The 19,582-nt window shown below is 42.4% G+C and overlaps 1 protein-coding gene across 1 annotated transcript in view; it reads right to left on the reverse strand.

Moving 5' to 3' along the window:
• LOC128331053 (deleted in malignant brain tumors 1 protein-like) overlaps nucleotides 1–19,582 on the reverse strand; it is a 131,679-nt gene that overhangs the window by 21,694 nt on the left and 90,403 nt on the right. The window contains exons 22-24 of the mRNA XM_053264416.1: nucleotides 14,736–15,071; nucleotides 11,781–12,110; nucleotides 5,344–5,673 (exon numbers count right to left, since the gene is read on the reverse strand). Of these exons, the coding sequence (XP_053120391.1) occupies nucleotides 5,344–5,673; nucleotides 11,781–12,110; nucleotides 14,736–15,071 (996 nt within the window). The remainder of the gene's footprint in view (nucleotides 1–5,343; nucleotides 5,674–11,780; nucleotides 12,111–14,735; nucleotides 15,072–19,582) is intronic.

A 19,582-nucleotide genomic window follows, 5' to 3' on the forward strand; every position in this document is an offset into this window, starting at 1 on the left:
GTAAATATCAAGTTATAAGTTATAAGTTTATTCGGTCATTGACCAGCAAACATTTACAATAAAGCAGTACGTATTTTACAAATAATATAACAAAACTTGGCCATAACAGAAATAATATCAGTGTCCTCATTAATTAAAAGATAATTTAAATAAAATTCATCAGACCGGCCAGGCAAATTGTCTAACATAGGAGATAAAAGTCTTAAACGGGGTTCCCTATAAAAATCACAATAAAGAATAACGTGCGAGGTGGATTCTATAACCCCTTTGCCACATGGGCAAAGACGTAAAAATAGCGGAACTCCCTTGAACCTGCCATCCAATACTGCTGTAGGAAGAACATTTAAACATGCTAAAGTGAGGGCTCGTCTAAATTTAGGGACAAGCACCACATCAAAATATTTAGCTGGTTTAAGATTAATAGCTTGACTCCCTAAGTATAAGCCCTGCTTGAGCCATGCACCTTCTTGTTGAACTTCTATATCCAGGACACGTTGCTTAACTAACTTCCTGGCTTGCTCAATTCCTACAGTATGCAAATCCTCTATGGAGAGGCCAAAAGAGGAAAATTTGCTCAACACAGCTCGTTTCCAGCTTGAATTAAAACCATCATTCATAGCCAAAGAGGCTAAACCCGCCTGTCCAAAACTCAATTTTAACCAAAATCGAAAGATACAGCACCAGTATAAGGATTCCACCCTAATAAGACCAACTTCCCTTCTGATGACAGCATTCGGAGCACAACATGGAACCTGCAAAATGGATCTAATAAACTTAGTCTGGATAGCCTCCAGTAAGGCAAAATTACTTGCCGGTCCCAGTTGGGCTCCATATAAGAGCAAAGGCAGTACTTTGGCTGTATAAAGTCTCACTGTCGCAGGTATAAAAGCAGCACCATGTGTAAAATGATAAGATTTGATCTTATTTACAACCATTTGAGCAGACTGTCTGGTGGAGTTAAAATGGGCATTTCTAGAGCCAACAGAGTGAAACGTAATTCCTAGATATTTAAAGGAATTAACCTGCTCAATCTTGTTTCCTTGTATAGACCAATTATAACGCCTAGCTCGCTTGGAAAACACTAAGACTTTAGTCTTACTATAATTTATTTCAATAGACTCTTGGTTACAAAATGATGAGAAGAGTCTTAGGGCGTGCTTAAGGCCTACAGGTGTCTGCGACATAATAGCCATGTCATCTGCATATAATAATATGGAGACATGCCTATTGGCTAACTTTGGTGGATGAATAGAGAGGGTGGACAAACAAGAAACCACAGAATTAACATAGGTGTTGAACAGAATAGGAGCAAGTATACAGCCCTGACGTACTCCTCTAAAAGTTGGAATTTCCGATGTTAACTGTCCAGATGGGCCATAACGAACTTTCAAACAAGTATGCTTATGCAGACTAACAATAAGTTCGAGTAATCTTTTATCTATTCCAAGGGCTTCCAGTTTAGACCACAGTCTCTCTCTAGAAACTGAATCAAATGCAGCTTTAAGATCAATGAATGCTACATAAAGTGCTGAACCTGGGAACCTAGAATACTTCTCTGCCAGAAATTGAAGGGTAAAAGCATGTTCCATGGTGGAACGACCCTCCCGAAAGCCTGCCTGCTCGATAGCTAAAATGTTATTTGTCTCAATCCAGTCTAGAAGTTTTATCAAAAGATGCCTTGCGTAAATTTTACTAATAACATTAAGTAAGCTAATGGGACGATAGTTGGCTGGGTCCTCACGCCTACCTTTTTTATAAAGAGGAATTATTATAGCAAGGCCCCACTCACTGGGTATGTTAGCAGTTGTATCTATATAAGTAAATAGCGAGGCTAAAACGGGGACCCACCAATCAAGATTGGCTCTAATAGCCTCAATAGAAATGTTATCACTACCAGGGGCTTTACCACTACTAAATTTCTGAATAAGTTTTTCAATCTCTGAACAGGAGACTGGGTTCCACCTAAGAGTATCTCCATTTAGTTGTTCAGCATTATAAACCATATTATCAGCCTTACTATAAAGCTGTAGGAAATGTTGTTCCCAAACCTGAGCTGGAATCACAGAAGCTGGAAGTGTAGGTGTTTTCGACAGGGCAGGTGAAACAAGCCTCCAGAACTTAGACTGATTGTTAGACTTAGCAGCCTCAATTAAATTAAGCTGGTTTTTGTTAACGGCTTGTGCCTTCTTCTCACTAAGCAACCTCTTATAGGCTGATTTCATCGAGAGCGCCCTTTGCCTATTTTCCAAAGAGGGTGCTGTTCTATAAGTTAAGAAAGCCTTGAGTGTGTTATTTTTGGCAATGCAACAATCCCGATCAAACCAGGAACGAGAAAAGGACTTGGCGTGATTTGAATTTTTACTTAGATATACTGAGGTGACAAAAACTGGGCACAACAGTGCTAAGACTGAAGAAAAATGATCTAACATTGAACACCTCTGGGAGCCAATAGATCCTGTTATAATTGCTTCCCGTAAACTACACGCCTCTGCTGACCCAAGTACATTAGCAACTCGCGTGGCAAGTTCCTCAGACCACCTCAATCTTCGGTAACTAACGTTCCTAAAATCTCCTACCACCGGTCCAGCTGCACCTCTTGAGCCAACACCCAACCAAAACTTCAAAAGCATAGGGTGATGATCGCTTTCAAGTCTGGGGATAATCTGGAAATTCAAAACCCTGGACAACATACTGGATGAAACAGCAACATAATCAATTAAAGATGGTTTGGCCCCCACCCAATGCGTATATTCCGCCGGAAAATCTGAAGGAACTGAGCCATTAAGCAACCATAAATCCTCCTTCATGGCCAGTAGCAAGAGATTGAATCCCCGAAAATCACACCTAGTGTCTTTTGATTGTCTAACCAAAAGCGAAAGAGGAGTTGGGGGAAGAAGTGGAAAATGATGATATTTCCCCAAAATAGTGGTGTCATCTGGACCCACTCGCGCATTAAAATCCCCCACCAAAATCAGATGAATATCACTAAAAGTGGTTCGAATATTTGCAATAAATTTCTCCAACTTGGTCCATGAGTTCTCCTTATAAGAATGAGAGCTAGCTGGAGGAACATAAACATTTATCAAAATAAATTTAAAATTGCCCACATTAAAAAACACGGCCAAGGCCTCTGATTCTAGAGATTCAATTATGTTAGCTTTATAACAGAGCGTAGAGGACACCAAAACTGCAATACCCCCAACTAATCTAACACCCCCTGGCCCAAGAGTAGCATTCAAAATAAAGGAAGAGTAACCAGGTAAGTATATATCACCCTTCATTCGAGTCTCCTGGAAAGCCAACAAATCAAAACCCGAGATAAAGGCTAAAAAGTCTGGATCTTGGAGTTTGGGATTAAGTGTCCCAACATTCCAGACTAATAAAGAGAGGGAAAATGATGACTGCATCAGTCAATTTAATCCAGCAGGAGAAGATGGTCTAGACACAGAAGAATGGCAGTGGGCATGGACAACTTCAGGATGAAAGTCACTAGATAGTCCAGCCCCCTTGACCTCCAAAATTTGACCACTGTCCTGCAATGCCATCTTACACAACTCCACCACTTCACTGCTAATGCCAAGCCTCTCACAAGGTTGTAATTTCGAGCTCAGGTTAGATGTAAAAACTGGAGTTATGTCCTGAAGCAAAAAGGAAGAATTTAGAAGACCCACAGATGGTTGTCCAGAGGCTTTGTCCACACTCAGGTCAACAAGATCGTTTGCAGTATCCACATGGGAATCCGAAGTAGAATGCAGCTCCTCAATAGACTTTGAAAACATTTCAGTAGGATCAGGAGAAAGCTTAGGCTCAGGGGAGTTAGAGTTAAAGCAGGATGCAAAAAAGCTAAGTCACTAGCCAATTTACATTTTAAAGCAGCCTCAGTACAAGCATTCAACCTTTGATCGTGGGAATTATGTAAAATAAACCCTTTCTTGAAAGACTCAGTAGAATTTTCAGGGCAAGAGGGTGGAGCCAAAAACTGTGGCTTAACTGCTCTAAAGACCAGTGGAGTAATCAAGGAATTGATAAAACATCGCTGTAAACTTATACCATACATGGATAACACTGCACTAGAACGCAGAAGCAAATTAGGAATTCTGCTGTTCTGAAAGGTGAGTTTAAGACGCTGAGCATAATTAACAGCAGGTAGAAATTCAAATCTAACAAGGTCTCGCCTCTGAACAAAGCAACAAAGTAAGGAATTCAAGGAGGCGATAATGGCCACCTTGTTAGACCACCTGTGCCAATTTTCAGGAAGATGAGAAATAGTCAAGAAAATGCAATTTGGTTGTAAAGTACATTTAAACAAGTTATCAGACACAGGGGGATAAAAAAACTTAGGCACAGCCTGTTTTAACTTAGATCTCTCATCTGCAAGCAACTCCTTAGTAGGCTTAGTAGGCTTGATGCTTGTTGCCTTTATAGTGGAATCATTAGACATTGCCAAATTATCCACAAGTTTATCTTGAAGAGTGGAAAACAAGTGAACAATATCCACAAACTTGGACTCCAACTGGTTTAATCTTCGTAGAATAAGATGCAAGGAGTCTGCCGTTAGTTTACAGTAGCGAGATAAAATAGTTCTTTGATCCTTCACATGTGGTGACTGGCTCACAGAGTCAGCTTCAGCCAAGATGGAGTCATTAGCTTTATCTTTAGTTTTATTGCCTTCAGAAAGCTCAATCAAATCGATAGAGTCATTGCAGCAATTAACATCAGTAGAAATGTCTAGGGTTCCAAGCACTGCAAACCTGTTTTGTAGAGGCAGAGTAGAACACAGACTTGCATCTACAGCCAAATATTTATCAATCCTTGTTTGTTTCGGCTTCTTTCCACAGTCCTCTGTTTCAGCTGGAGAAAGAGACAAGGCTCTAGGGCGTTTTTTCTTACCCATCTTGCGCCAAACAAATCCAAGCAAATCCAAACTAAGCAAATATACTCCCTAGTTAGTAAATATCAATTAACATAATAGTAAAAAGAAAGTAGGCAGATATTTCTTACTAGAAAAAATAGTTTTTACTTTGAATTCAATCCAGGCCCTGAATTGTGAGGCCTTGAAAAGCTACTGAGCTGACATATTATTGATAATGGTTCTCTGAATGCTATGAAAAGCAGCATTTCCTTGTTCCTCTATATCAAATTAGAAGAACAGGCATAGCCCAGACAAGGAGCAACATCCAGGCTGTTATTCAATAGTACTAATACAATAGCATTATTTAATTTCACTAGGACTACTCATGAGTATTAGAGTCTGGATGCTACCTTAGGTATTCCCCTAACCAGTTCACATCTTTAGGATTAATGCTAACAGAAGTATGAGCCAATCTATAGTTTCACACATACCTGAGCAGACAACACCAGCATCTTCTCCATGATGGCAGTCATTTTCTCCCCATGGCCTTGCTGGGCATAGACTGAGGGCTGATTCTGTCCCTGTGCATTGGACTTCATCCAGCCAGATTCTCCCACTTCCTCTTCCAAAGTGTGCTTCCCTTTGGACTGCAATTGCACTTCCACAGCCCAGCTGCCAGCATACAACTCTGGCTTCCTCCATGCCCCAGCTATCATCACAAACGGTGCCCCACACATTGTTATGGAGCAATTCCACTCTCCCACTGCAGGGACTGGAACCATTCACCAATTGGACCACAACCAGGCCTGAGTCTGAAGTATCTGAGATCAGAAGTGAAACATATTTCATTAAGTGAGTCAAAAGGTGGGCAGGGGCAGATCCAGGGTGTGTGCGTGCAAGGGTGCAGTTGTACCCCCTGTGAATTAATGCTGAGTCTCTTGGCAATCAGCAGTAGCAGAGGATTAAAAAATGGGGTAACTTTTCTCCCAGCCCTATTAGTTCTCCTGGAATCTTGTGCTCCTCCCCAGCTTGGAATTTGTATGCAACTGCAGAGCTGAGGAAGCTGGCTTTTGGGTTCCCTCCAAGAAGGAAAGTAAAACATTTTGTAAAAACCAATCCTTTTGCTGTTTGTTTGGTTTGTATGTGATTTGTTCCCCTTGGTCAAACTGCCATGTTGCTCTCTCTCTCCCCCTGCCCACCCCCATGAACTGTGTGTGTATGTGTGTTACATGTGAGAGAAGTCCCATCCTGTGTGTGTGACAGAGTGAGTTTTTAAAAGTATGCCAAAACTGCTCTAGTGCAAACTTGTACGAAAAACCCTCCCCATCCCAACAGTATACCTTCGTGTGAGGAAATTAGTGCAAAGGTATTAAAAGCTTTGAAAAAAATGGAGTGGGGGGTGGAGGTGGGATGCTCTGACAAAATGGATCTGTTTTTGTTCGTGTTCCTGAAGATACACTGCTTATAGCTCTAAAAAATTAAATTAAATTAAATTAAAGCTTAAAATTCTCTCTCTCACACACACAGACAGGATGGGACTTCTCTCACATATAAAACACACACACACGGTTCATGGGGGTGGGTGGGGGGAGAGAGCGAGCAACATGGCACTTTGACCAAGGGGAACAAATCACACACAAACAAGCAAACACAAACAAATCACACAACCAAACAAACAGCTAACAACAACAACAACTATTTATATACCACTTTTTAACAAAAGTGTCCAAAGCGGTTTACATAGATAAATAATTAAATAAATATAAGACAGATACCTGTCCCTCCAAAAGGCTCATAATCTAAAAAGAAACACAAGATCAACACCAGCAACAGCCACTGGAGGGCTGTGCTGGGGGTGGATATGGCCAGTTGCTCTCCCCCTATTCAATAAAGATAATCACCACATTTAAAAAGGTGCCTCTTTGCATAGTTAGCAGGGGCAAAGGATTGGTTTTTACAAAATGTTTTACTTTCCTTCTTGGCAGGAGCCCAAAAGCCAGCTCTGGGCTCTGTGTGTGGGTTTCTTTCTCTCTCCCCCACCCCACCCATATTAAAAATATTTATAGGCTGCTTTTTTTAGCAACAGAGTTCTTAAAATGGCTTAAATAGCAAAATATGAGAAAATAGTTCTCTTAACATGTTTTCCCCTTTAAACATTACTATTCTGTTTTATTTTGCTTTGTGCTTGTAACATGCTCCCCTACCAAAAGTCTGTTTTTGTACACTTGCTTCAAAATAAGGCTTTGCAAATCAATTCACGAGGAACTCGTTTTTAAAACTCCCTTGCCCATGAAATGATTGGTTGTCCTTTAATTCTGCAAAACTGGGCCTACTCCATTACATTCTGTTGTCCTATTTGAAATCAAAATGGTGCCTTTTCTTTCTGTAGTGTATAGACACACATTATAGTTGCATATGCAACTATGACTATATATATATATATATATATATATATATATATATATATATATATATACATACACACACACACACACACACACACACACACACACACACACACACAAACTGCATAAGGAGCCAGCATGGTGTAGTAGTTAGAGTGCTGGACTAGGAGCGGGGAGACCCGAGTTCAACTCCCCATTCAGCCATGATACTATCTGGGTGACTCTGGGCCAGTCACTTCTCTCTCAGCCTAACCTACTTCACAGGGTCGTTATGAAAGAGAAACTCAAGTATGTAGTACACCGCTCTGGGCTCCTTGGAGGAAGAGTGGGATACAAATGTAATAATAATAATTTATTGATTTTTTGCTTAAATGAAGTGTAGTCAATAGAAGAGATTAAATTGGATTGCATGCTGCTGTGATTGGTGTAAAAAAATGCTATTTGAATTTGCTTCCGAGTTTACTTAATAATCCTGTGGGTCAGGTTTGGAGGGAAGAGAGAGAGTGAGGTCATTCACACAATCAAAAACTGTGTTCTACCCAGATTTGGGAGCTGTGTGTACTCCCAATTTTTGATTGTGTGGAAGCAAGGTTAGAGGAAAACCTGGGTAGAAGTAATTATGTGGAAGTAAGGTAGGAGAAAAAGCTACCCAGGTTTTCCTCTAACCTTGCTTCCACACAATCAAAAATTGGGAGTACACACAGCTCCCAAACCTGGGTAGAACACAGTTTTCGATTGTGTGAATGACCTCACAGTTTCAGCTAAAGTCCCACAGTGAGTTTCATGACTGAATGGGGAATGCAAGTCCCCCAATCCTAGTTTTAACACTCTAATCACAACACCGCACTGGTTCTCAACTGTGTGTGTATTGATTGGAAGAGAAATCTGATGCAGGAGGAAAAGATTCATTTTTAAGAGAGCATGAAAGAGTTTCTTTATCAAAATGTGGAGAAGCTGTGGGCCCAGCATTGGGTCTTTTAAGTACCTAGCAACAGCTCTGTTGAGAGAGGAAGAGTAGTAGGATTTTCCATGCAAAATCTGGTATTGGCAGGCATGTTCAGAATTTCTTCCAAAATACAAAAATAAAAATCAACTTCCCCTGAGTGTGTTTTAGTGTAAAAAGTAGTGAATGCAGCTAATTTAAGGGATAGGGTGGGGGTGGGGGAATGAAAGAGCAGAGAGGAGGAGGAAGACAGAAGGTGGTGTGAGGTGGGCGCAAGGCTATGTGTGGCTCCACAGAGGTGCATCAGAACCGAATCTGGCCCACCACCAGGTTTGAGCTTGACACCCACTGGCACAGTGCATTTGCAAGAGAGAAAAAATACAAGCCCCAATATTTTTATATGGGTTAGGGGAGATCTTTTATGGGGGAGAAATTCCTGTGGTACCCCCTGTAATTTCCTGCTGGATCCACCCCTGAGGTGGGGTAAGGGTGATCATTTGGCAAGAAGCAGCAGGACAGGAAACCTGGCTAAAGTAAGAGAGAGTGAGAATTGCTTTTTTGGAGAAGATCAAGGTTCATAAAACTCAGCATTCTGATGCCAAGACCAACCACCATTCATGATTTCATAAAGCTCTGTCATGTGCCTTCTTAGCTGTTTTTTTTTACTAACCTAAAAAGCCACAAAGCTATAGCCTTTCTTCACACGGAAGGTGCTTGAATTGCTTGGGCAACCAAAGCTTTCAACAGTATTTTAAATGTACTCGAAGAGCAACATATAGTAATATGATTTCATGATGAAACTTTCTGTTCTAGTTCATTCTCTTTATCCACTGTAAAACAATCTTGTGCTTAAAAGGAACAGCTGGATGGAAATATTTCAGTGTGCTGTGACAGTGGAAACACTAAGATTTCCTTGTGATCAATTCAGTCAAGGAAGAGCAACAGAGTAAAACCAGATAACTAAAAAACCTTTCAAAACAAAAATGTTTCTGAATAGCACTGGAATATGAATAGGGCTAGCACATGTTGGAGGGAGAATGTATTTAATTAATTAGAATGCTCAGGTGAAGAGAATGCACAGCTTGTTAAATGTATCATGAGATGTGGCCAAGATTCAAAGTAAATAAGTTTATTGGGGGAATGCAAGTTTAAATAAAGAGAGCCTGCATACTTACTGCTCTCTGCCTCCTAGTGCTGGGGAGAAAGAAGTCGCTCTCAGGTGAGGGAATGAAACCTGAGAATATCAATCTGCCAATTGGGGGTGGGGCTCAGTGCAGAAACAAAGAGAGGAATAGGGAGGGTCCCCTAACTTGTTATCTCTACTCCTAAAGCCTGTAGTGGTCTATAGGATGGCAGGAGCAGAGAGTCAATGTTTTCTGGAGCTTCCACAGTGGTAAAGTATTTGCTTTCCAGACAGAAGGTGCCAGGTGGCATCTCAGGTAGAGCTGGGAACAACTCCTGTCTGGAACCTCAGAGAAATGCTGCCAGTCAGGGTAGACAATGCTTAGCAGAAAGGACCAGTGGTCTGACACCGTATATAGTCAGCTTCCTAAGGATCAGAAGGGAGGGAGCCAGATGGGAGCCAGATGGATCTCCTGCATCAGGAAGTGCCACATGCCCAATGCCAATCCAGACTGGGCAGGGGATACTCTAAGACCTGCCATGAAAACATACTGTTGAGGGCACCTCAACATTAGACCCAGAGGTGCCGGCCCAGAAGTATATTAAATTCAGGCTTGTGTCTGATTTCATTTTATATTAAGAGTTCAATTAAATGACTGAACTTGAGGTGAACATGACACCCAGATCTCATGACTGCCTGGTAAATGATTTGTAAAGGCAGAGGTGATCTAGCATTGTTTATCAGTGTTTGTGAAACTCACAAGAGACACAATGGGTCAGGCTTAATTACCAGTCTCACACTGCTGAAATTAACTGGCTCTCCAGTAATCCCCTTACCTCACTGACAGGATGCTTCTGCTTTAGTCAAATGTATTGATTAATTCTCCTCACACATGTACCCCTTTTTGATGTTACTTTAAATATTATATTGTGATAATTACACACTAGTTAGAGGTACACAAGAAGTAATGTAATTGCTGTCTCACACAAATAGAGCTAATTCTTTCACTAACTCCTTACTTTTAACACTCTTGGGATAAGGCAGGAGAAGATGTAGATTTGTTTTGGGGAATGACAATAGAACAATACTCTGCTAACAGGAGATGAACTGAGACCCTGTTTACCCTGGACTGACCAAATATCCTGAGCTAATTTTGATAATTAAAAGACTATATCCAGAGTATAACAGGAATGGATGCCTTTTGTGATCCAGAAGACTCAAATGGACATCAAAGGATGGGACCACTATAAGAAGGAGTCTCTGGACATGGCAGATTAGCAGTCTTTTGCCTACAAGCAAGACTTGCTCATGAGCAATCCAAGAGTTTGCTGCCCAAGCTGCGGGGCTAGAGGCAGGAACTCTTTCCAGGGAGAAGTTTTGTGACTGTTTGTGACTTCTGCTGCACAGTGAGAAGTCAAGACTCCCCAGCCATGATACTCCCAAGCAATCTTGCCTAACAAGCATACTTGCTCAAGAGCCATCCCAGAGTTTACTGCTAAGCCACGGGGCAACAAGCAGGAACTCTGACCGTAGACAGGAACTGTCTGTGACTTCTGCGCAGTGAGAAGTCAAGACTTCCCCAGCCATGGTGCTCTCACTCTCAGCCTCGCTCTGAACAAACTGCCTGCTTGATCATCACTCTCAAGCTCCTGTCTCCAGATACAGCCTCTCTCCTTCAGCTGAAAGCCCCACCGCTCTCAAGCCTCTGACCCTGGTAATATGCTGCTCCACAAGCCTTGGACCCCCCCCCTCCATTCCCCTCTCCCCTCTACTAATTCCTGAACTCCCCAACCCATGCCAGTCCTCAACCTTCCTTACCTCCCGATTTCCCGCCTATATCTGAATTATATTAGGCTCTAGGAAGATTTAATAAACACACATATGTTAGTTAGGAACACTGGGTGAATGTTGTTGCTGGCTAGGGTTGAAATATTGTTAGTAATACTGATAGATTGTTCTGTTTTCTGCTCAGTTAGATTGATGTTATTCTTTTATACTCAAAGCCCATTGAATCATTTAGGATTGCTTTGATCTCCTTCCTTCCCTGCACCCAGATCCTATATGGTCACCTTATAAAAGAACTGGTCACTTTGTGACACTGATGAAACAGGCCTAATTTTGTATGCTAGCTCATAAGCATATTTAGTATACAAATCAGGCCTGGTTCACAACAATACCCTCTTCAGCAAATCTCATGTGGGCACTGTCCTCCTTATGGAGTAGTAGAATGAATCCAAAGAGAGCCCAGGAGGACTGTTTGTAGTTGTTGGATGTTGGAGGCACAAATCAATCAACTCAGGATTGTAAGATCCAAATCAAAAAGGGAGCAATGAAGTCAGCAAGTCCTGTGACACTATCAATATTCTCATTGGTCCCATCAGGTATTTTACGATCCAGTTGCAAGCACATGTCAAAAGCAAAGGGTGAAGAAAGCAACCCCTTGGTTCATGCACTTACCTGAGCAGACAACACCCGCATCTTCTCCATGGTCGCAGTTATGCACTCCCCAAGGCCTTGCTGGGCAGAGACTTAGGGCTGATTCTGTCCCTGTACATTGGACATCATCCAGCCAGATTCTCCCAGTTCCTCTTCCAAATTGTGCTCCAACTGGGGCTGATATTACACTTCCACAGCTCAGCTGCTGGCAAACAACTCTGGCATCCCTGATGTCCCAACCATCATCACAAACGGTGCCCCACTGGCCATTACGGAACAATTCAACTCTTCCATTGCAGTGAGATGAACCATTTACAAGCCTGATCTCAGCTGTGCCTGACCCTGCAGTTTCTGAGCCCCAAAATAAAATAAATTGAAAATTGTGCATCAGAAAGAGGCAAAATGATGATCATTTAGAAAGAAGCAGCAGGACAGGAAACATAGAAGTTAAAGGATATTCAGAATTGCCCCACTGGATCCAACAAAAATTCATCTACTACTGTTACTACTCCACCACTCAGTTACTAATACTAACAAGCACTTATAATTTATTCATCCAATAATATTCAGGTTAAAGTGAGAGTTAAGTTGTTTTCACGTTTGCCTTAAAAAGTATAGAAATGGCAACATAAGTAGCCCAATATAACTTCCATGCCATATAAGCTAGCAATACTCTGTTCAGTCTTAAATATTTTGCTGCTTAGGAAAGAAGGTTCCATGCACCCATGTCTTTGCAGAAGAGTATCATTCACTTACTCATAAGTATACCTCATGCCCTTAGATGAGAGGAGATTCATAACCTTACTACTGAGGAAAGAGTGCAGTTTTGGTTTTGAGTAGACTTGGACCTTACTTATGAGTAGACCCAGCATTACAGGTAACACCATGGGTCTATTCATGAGCATGCTGACTGCCTGCTCTTCAGCAGGGTTACCCTTACACACCAGTAAAACCTCACCCTCACTCATAAGTAGTCCATACTGTTGTGAATAGACCTTCAAAGTAAACCTTGCAGCATTTTTCAAGAGTGGTTTTACTCACAACTAAGTCTACTCATACGGTTGTGGCATACATAAGGCTACTCATCAGCAAGGATGCACTTTCTACTCACAAGTAAGAATGTGCTCTTTGCCTGTGCTTAAGGTTTAGGGGATACTCACAGCTAAGTTCAGATCTACTCATAAAAAAGGTTGAGGAAGGTCTACTGGCAAGTAAGAATAAAAGCTTACTCACAAGCATGAGGCTGGGTGTTTCCTATACAGGTGGCATTTCAGTGAAGCACTGTGCCTTGCAAAGATCAGGCGGAAATATATTGGCAGCATCTCTAGGAAGTGATTGGGCAAGTGAAACCTGTGGAATTTCTGCCTAGAAGCACCTGCCTCATCCCAATCTAGAGTTGAAAGACCAAAGCAAAGTGTGGGTGCATGGAGCCCCATTTCTTATGCAAGACTGTACTAAGTCTTTACAGCTTATATGGCGAGCAAGTTAAGATGGGAACCCTGATGTGCTATTTCCATACGTCTTTAGAGCATGGGTTAAGGTTGAAAGCGTAATAACTCTCAGCTTGAACTGAAGCTTTTTGGATTAATGAATTTGCAGGCTTTTTGAAAAGGAAACTCTAATTGGGCCTTGTGGACAATGATAATTTAACTGTGGGTCTTATCTATGTTGGCTAACAAGAGATTCCAAATTGATAGGCTGTATGTCCCTGTTGTAGTGAGGTAATTTTAAAGACACTGCCTTGCGTGGCCTTGTTTGCCCCTGCTATCCTACTTCATCCCACCTTGCATGCCCTCGCAAGGCCCCTTGCCAGCTCATTGCTGCCTCAGTGGAATGAGATCATGTAAGCCCATAATGGAAATGGGGTAGGGAACAGCAACGTTTGTGAGGCCAGGCAGTGAGATCCCACTGCAGTACTGCCGACTTTTGAACAGTGAAAGTGTCCGTGCATTTTAGATTTTGAAGAATGATAAGTAGCAGAGCTGTGCAGAGTGAAACACAATATTTACTCAATCTATACATATCTATTCATATGCAGGATAGAACGATATTCACTGCACTCTGGTGATAACAAATCGATTTCAGTTTTTTCAATTTACTTTTGATTCTACTTTTTCAGTAGTAAAGGAAGCATCATATTATTCATTTTTCATTCCTCATAAAACACAACCAAATGATGGCACCAAAACAAAATGTTCAAAATGCTACACTCAGTAAACGTTTAGGGGGAAACCGATGGGGAGCACCCAAGGATGCTTCTCACTTGGAACACCATTTTGTCCTGGATCAGCCTCGAGTAACATGATAGGATCTCGAGATGTTGTTGACACCAGTCAGTATTGAGGGAAAAATATTAACAGGGACCTAGTCCTCCCCTCCCCACAAAAAACCCTCTTCTGCGACATGTGAGGGTGCTGTCCTCCTTGTGGGGTGGTAGAATCAATCCAAAGAGAGGGTTGGCGGCAGTTGCTGGACCTTAGAGACATGATCCACTTCAGTCAGGACAGCAAGTGAAAACAGGAGCAATGAAGAGCATCCCAAGTTCGATGGAAATCCAAATATGCTCATTGCATTGCAGTCTTAGCATTGCAGTCTTAATGGACTCTGTTTATTCTTCAGAAGTGGATGTTTTCATCTTTTACTTGTGTTCTCTAATTTGTTAAATATCAGCCATCACCACATGGGAGAGCAACTTCATAAGAAAGACTGACCACAGAAAATGCACATGGCAAATTAATCTTGTGAGCTTTGTAGTGTTGCCAGTCATCCCCCCCACCCTCCACTTTGGCTTCTCTCCTGTACCTTTTAGCAATTCCTTGATGTACAGACAGAGGCTACTGACAGAGTTTCCCTTGATATTATGAAAAGCAGCTGTTACCATCACAGGTATAGGCTGGGCCAGGTATTTTTCTATGCAGTTGCAAGCTCTTAGTTCCAAAGGAAAGTGTGACGCAACCTCGTGGCTGACAAACTTACCTGAGCATACAACACCAGCATCTTCTCCATGGTTGCAGTTATGCTCTCCCCAAGGCCTTGCTGGACACTGACTGAGGGCTGATTCTGTTCCTGTGCATTGGACTTCATCCAGCCAGATTCTCCCACTTCCTCTTCCAAATTGTGCTCCACTTGGGGCTGCTCTTGCAGCTCCGCAGCCCAGTTGCTGACACACAACTCTGGCTTCCTTAATGTCCCATCTGTCATCACAAATGGTGCCCCACTGGCCTTTATGGAGCAATTCAACTCTTCCATTGCAGTGACTTGAACCGTTCACCAGCCTGATCTCAACTGTGCGTGACCCTGCAGTTTCTGAGCCTGAAGGTAAAATAAATTGCAGAGTGTGTGTCAGAAAGTGAGATGAGATTTTTCATTTGGAAAGAAATAGCAGATCAGAAAACATAGACGAGGTGATGTGGATTTACAATTGCCCTACTGCATCCAAACAAAGTCCATCTACTAGTACTACAACTATTTCTACTACTGTGACTACCAACCCAGCAATCTGTTGCCTACACTAACCAGCAATCATAATGTCACAAAACTCTACCATGTTCCTGTCTTTTTTACCAAACAACAAGAAGTAGTTTAGGAAAGGGGAGCTGGCCTTGTGGTAGCAAGCATGACTTGTCTCCTTAGCTAAGCAGGGTCCACCCTGGTTACATTGGAATGGGAGACTTACATTTGGTTACATTTGAATGGGAGACTTGATGTGTGAGCACTGTAAGATATCCCCTTAGGGGATGGAGCCGCACTGGGAAGAACAGAATGTTCCAAGTTCCCAACCTGGTTTTTCTAAGATAGGGCTGAGAGGGACTCCTGGCCTACAACCTTGGAGAATCCGCTGCCAGTCTGCCTGCAACCTTGGAGAAGCCTCTGCCAGTCTGTGCAGACGATATTGAGCTAGATGGACCAATGGTCTAACTCAGTATATGGCAGCTTCTTATGTTCCCATGCTCCTAAGTTTGGGTAGGAACTAATATGCCTATTTTCCTTTCACTAAAATCTAAATCCTTTCACTAAAATCGATATGTCAGTGATGCAATGCACATATTAACTCCTAATCTCAACAAAATACTTTTATTGCACAAACAAAGAAAAACGAAAAGTTGGTAAACCTAAAATGTTTCGGAGTGACACACCATTCTCAGTCAAGGAAAACAGATGAGCACAGATGAAGACCTCCTCAATTCCTATAGAGACTTGACATTAATACTTGGGAGGTACTGACTGATGCCATGAAGTTCATCAGCCTCTGAGAAGAATCAGTTATTTCCCCCTTCTCTCTCCCCCCACCCTCACACTTACTATGCCATTAAGGTGTCCCTGTGTGTCCCTACAACTGTACCAAACTGAGTGCAAATGGGTTTCCCTCCACAGAGGGCGAAGATCACTTGATGCTTATACTGTTTATATAATGGGTGTATTTATAAATAACCAAGCTGTGTATAAGATGAAGTATGAAGAGTCATACTGTCCTGGTTTGGGGTACCCTTGGTAATACTAGAAAATGTGAATCTAGAGAAGTTGGAGGGTGCCTTCCCTATTTTAAAGGATCAGCAATGCGTGTTCCAAGATTCTATTCTGACACCCCCAAGGACTACCCCATGGCTGCAGCATAGCTACCAATCCCACAGACCCCACTCATCACATGCACACTTAGGCATTGCAGTTGCTCACTACAGATCCAAGACAGAAAGGGCTCTTTCAGCCTCTCCCACCAGCAGTGTGATGACCACAAAGCATGTGGCAAATGTTCTGCCCTCATACATGTGGCAAAGGTTCTGCACAGATGCTCATCATATATGAGCCAAATTCATGCTCATCCTATTATCTGAGCACACAACTCCAGCATCTTCTCTGTGGTTGCAGTTACATCCTCTCCAAGCTTTTGTGCGGTAGTCTCTGAAGGCTGCTTCTGTCCCATTACAGTTGACATCATAGAGTCAGATGGGACATCGCCTCTTCCAAAGTGAGCTCCTGGTAGGACTTGAGAGGCTACTCCATAACCAAGTTTTCTGAACACAACATCGACACTGTTTTGATTCCAGCTATCGTTACACAAGGTTCCCCACAAATGATTGTGGAACACTTCAACTCTGCCAGAGCAGTGATGCATTTGTTTTTATTGAAAATCCACAAGACTGAATTCTTGCTACATAAAGGGGTGTGGATGGAAAGAGTTTTTCTGCTTCATCTCAAATGCAGACCAGATTTGATCCACCCAGCTTGGGGTTGACTGAGCCATGCCCGGAACTGGTCCAGCTATCAAGCCGGGCGAGCCAGCTTATGAGCCAGCTCAAGGAGTGTACTTGTAAAGGGGAATCTGGCAGGGATCCCCCTTAACAAGTAATGGGCTTTCCAAAATATAAATGGGGGGTTGAAACAGGTAGTCTTTATCTTTTAAAATGCTGCAGCAGCAGTGGCAGGTATTGCGGAGGTGGCAGTGCGGACTCTACCAACCCCCCACCAGCCTCCCAAATGACAAGTTGGGCTGGCTGCACTTTTTTTACAGAGGCCATTTGTGTCTCAAAAGGCCTGTGCGCATGCACAAAGGTAACTCTAATGGAACCACACATGCACAGAGGCCCAAAACAGGCCACAGCAAGCCTGGTCTATCATTTTGGAGGCCTGTGAGGGGGTGGGTTGGACAAGCCCCTGCCTTGGCCATCCCTGCCACTGTTGTGGCTGCCTCCGCCATCCCCACCAGCACATTTTAAAAAGGTATTCCTCCCCCACCCCATTTACTTTTGGGGAAATTCTTTACTTATAAAGAGGAATTCTCACCAGATTCCCCTTTACAAGTATACCCCTTGAGCTGGGTCACAAGCAGGTTTTTCAAACTAGGCTTGGCTCAACCCAAACTTGGAATGCCTTCATTCTTTATGGGGCCAGCTGGTTCGAACACAAGCCTTGGAGCTGAGCCAGCTCGAACTCAAACCTCGAACACATCTAGTTACATAGTGAGTGATTCTCTTAATATCTTCTGAAGCTCTTTTTAATAAGTATCTTAATTTATATTCTTTGCATAGTTTTTAATTTTTTGTTAAGTATGATAAATTATAAGGTTTGTTAAAGGGATTCACTTGAATGTGTAACTATAGATGGTTTTAAATAATACAGATGTCCTAGTTAAGTGAGAAGTATACTCTGGAAATACAATGTAATGAAAATGTTGAAATGTGTAAGAAATTAGCATTAGATATGTTGGACAGGGCCAGTTACTCTCCCCCTGCTAAATAAAAAACAATCACCACTTTGAAAGATGTCCAGTGCAGCCCTAATAACAGAAACCTGGTCTATAACATCCTATACTGTCACTTTATTAGAAGGTCTCAGTTCCTCACCTCAGGAAGCACAAGCGTGTGGCAACTTTATCCTGGGAACCCTCAATCCCCTTTCATTTCTCAGTATTTTCCTGAGTTTTCCTTTGGGTGACATCAATCCATGACGTCTCTCACTTGCAACAATCTCTCTCCACTGCGCAGGTGCGCCTCATAGTTAGCAGGAGACGCTGGGCTGAATGGACAGGCCCAGCATAGCTCTGGCCGCTGCTGGGGGTGGGGGGAAGAGAAGGACTGCTCTGCTCACCTCCTGGAAGCCTCCCCTCAGCCGCATGGCGGCTAAGATAAAAAAACCACACACAGAGAGAGGTTCATTGTGGCAGGAGACCCCCAAAAGTAGGTTTCGAGGGGCTTTGCACAGGGGGAGGGGCTTATATCGGGAGCAGTCTGGGCACCAAAATTACATAGGTGCGCCCCTGCTCCTGGTGGATGTCTACTCCTTGGCTTCACTGGGATGAACAGCAAGGTAAAGACCTTGCTTTTTTATCCAGGCCTTTGAACTTCAATGGGTCCTCATTTCTGTTCTTTTTCTTTTTTTGCTTCTATTGCTGTATTTTATTATTTGTCTTGTGGGCTGTTTCAATTTTATTTTTGCAGATGTTATTGTATTGTTAATTAATTAATTAATTTTCATTTAATTAATTAATATACTGCCCATCCCAGAATGACTCAGGGCCGTTTACACCAAAAATAAAAACAATTTAAAATGTAAACAAAACAGAAAATAAAAACAGAAATAAAAACAGTTAAAATATTAACATAAAACTTATTTTTAAAACTATTGAAAACCAATTAAATATTATTAAAAGTCAGGCTGAAAAGAAGAGTCTCTATGGCTCTCTTGAAAGCCTCCAAAGATTATCAGCCTCTTATACCCATGCAGAGCACATCCCACAACCTAGGGGCAACAACTGAGAAGGCCCAATCCCAGGTTGCAACCAAGGCAATTCTGTGAATCACATTGGGATGATGATACACAAATAAATAAAGACTTTACAGTATATTGTTCACAATCTCTCTCTCTCTCTCTCTCTCTCTCTCTCTCTCTCTCTCTCTCTCTCTCTCTCTCTCTCACACACACACACACACACACACACACACACACACACACACACTATTCCAACTGCAGTTTCCAGACAATGTACAAAAGCAGCCCCACATAGAGAGCATTGCAGTAGTCAAATCTGGAGGTTAGCAGCATATGTACCACCATCTTGAGTTCATTCATCTCAAGAAACAGCGGCAGCTGGTATTTCTGCTGAAGTTGATAGAAAGCACCTCTGGCCACTGCCACAACCTGGGACACTAGGGAGAGGTTCAGATTCAGAAGCACTCAGACTGCATACCTGTTCCTTTTGGGGAAACACAACACCATCCAGAACCAGCAGATCAAAATCGTCCCCCAAATCCAAACCCCACACAATAAGCACCTCCATCTTATCTGGATTCAGCCTCAGCTTGTTTATCCCTCATCCAGCCCATCAC

This window comes from Hemicordylus capensis, chromosome 6, assembly GCF_027244095.1.
Source record: "Hemicordylus capensis ecotype Gifberg chromosome 6, rHemCap1.1.pri, whole genome shotgun sequence".
Taxonomy (NCBI): domain Eukaryota; kingdom Metazoa; phylum Chordata; class Lepidosauria; order Squamata; family Cordylidae; genus Hemicordylus; species Hemicordylus capensis.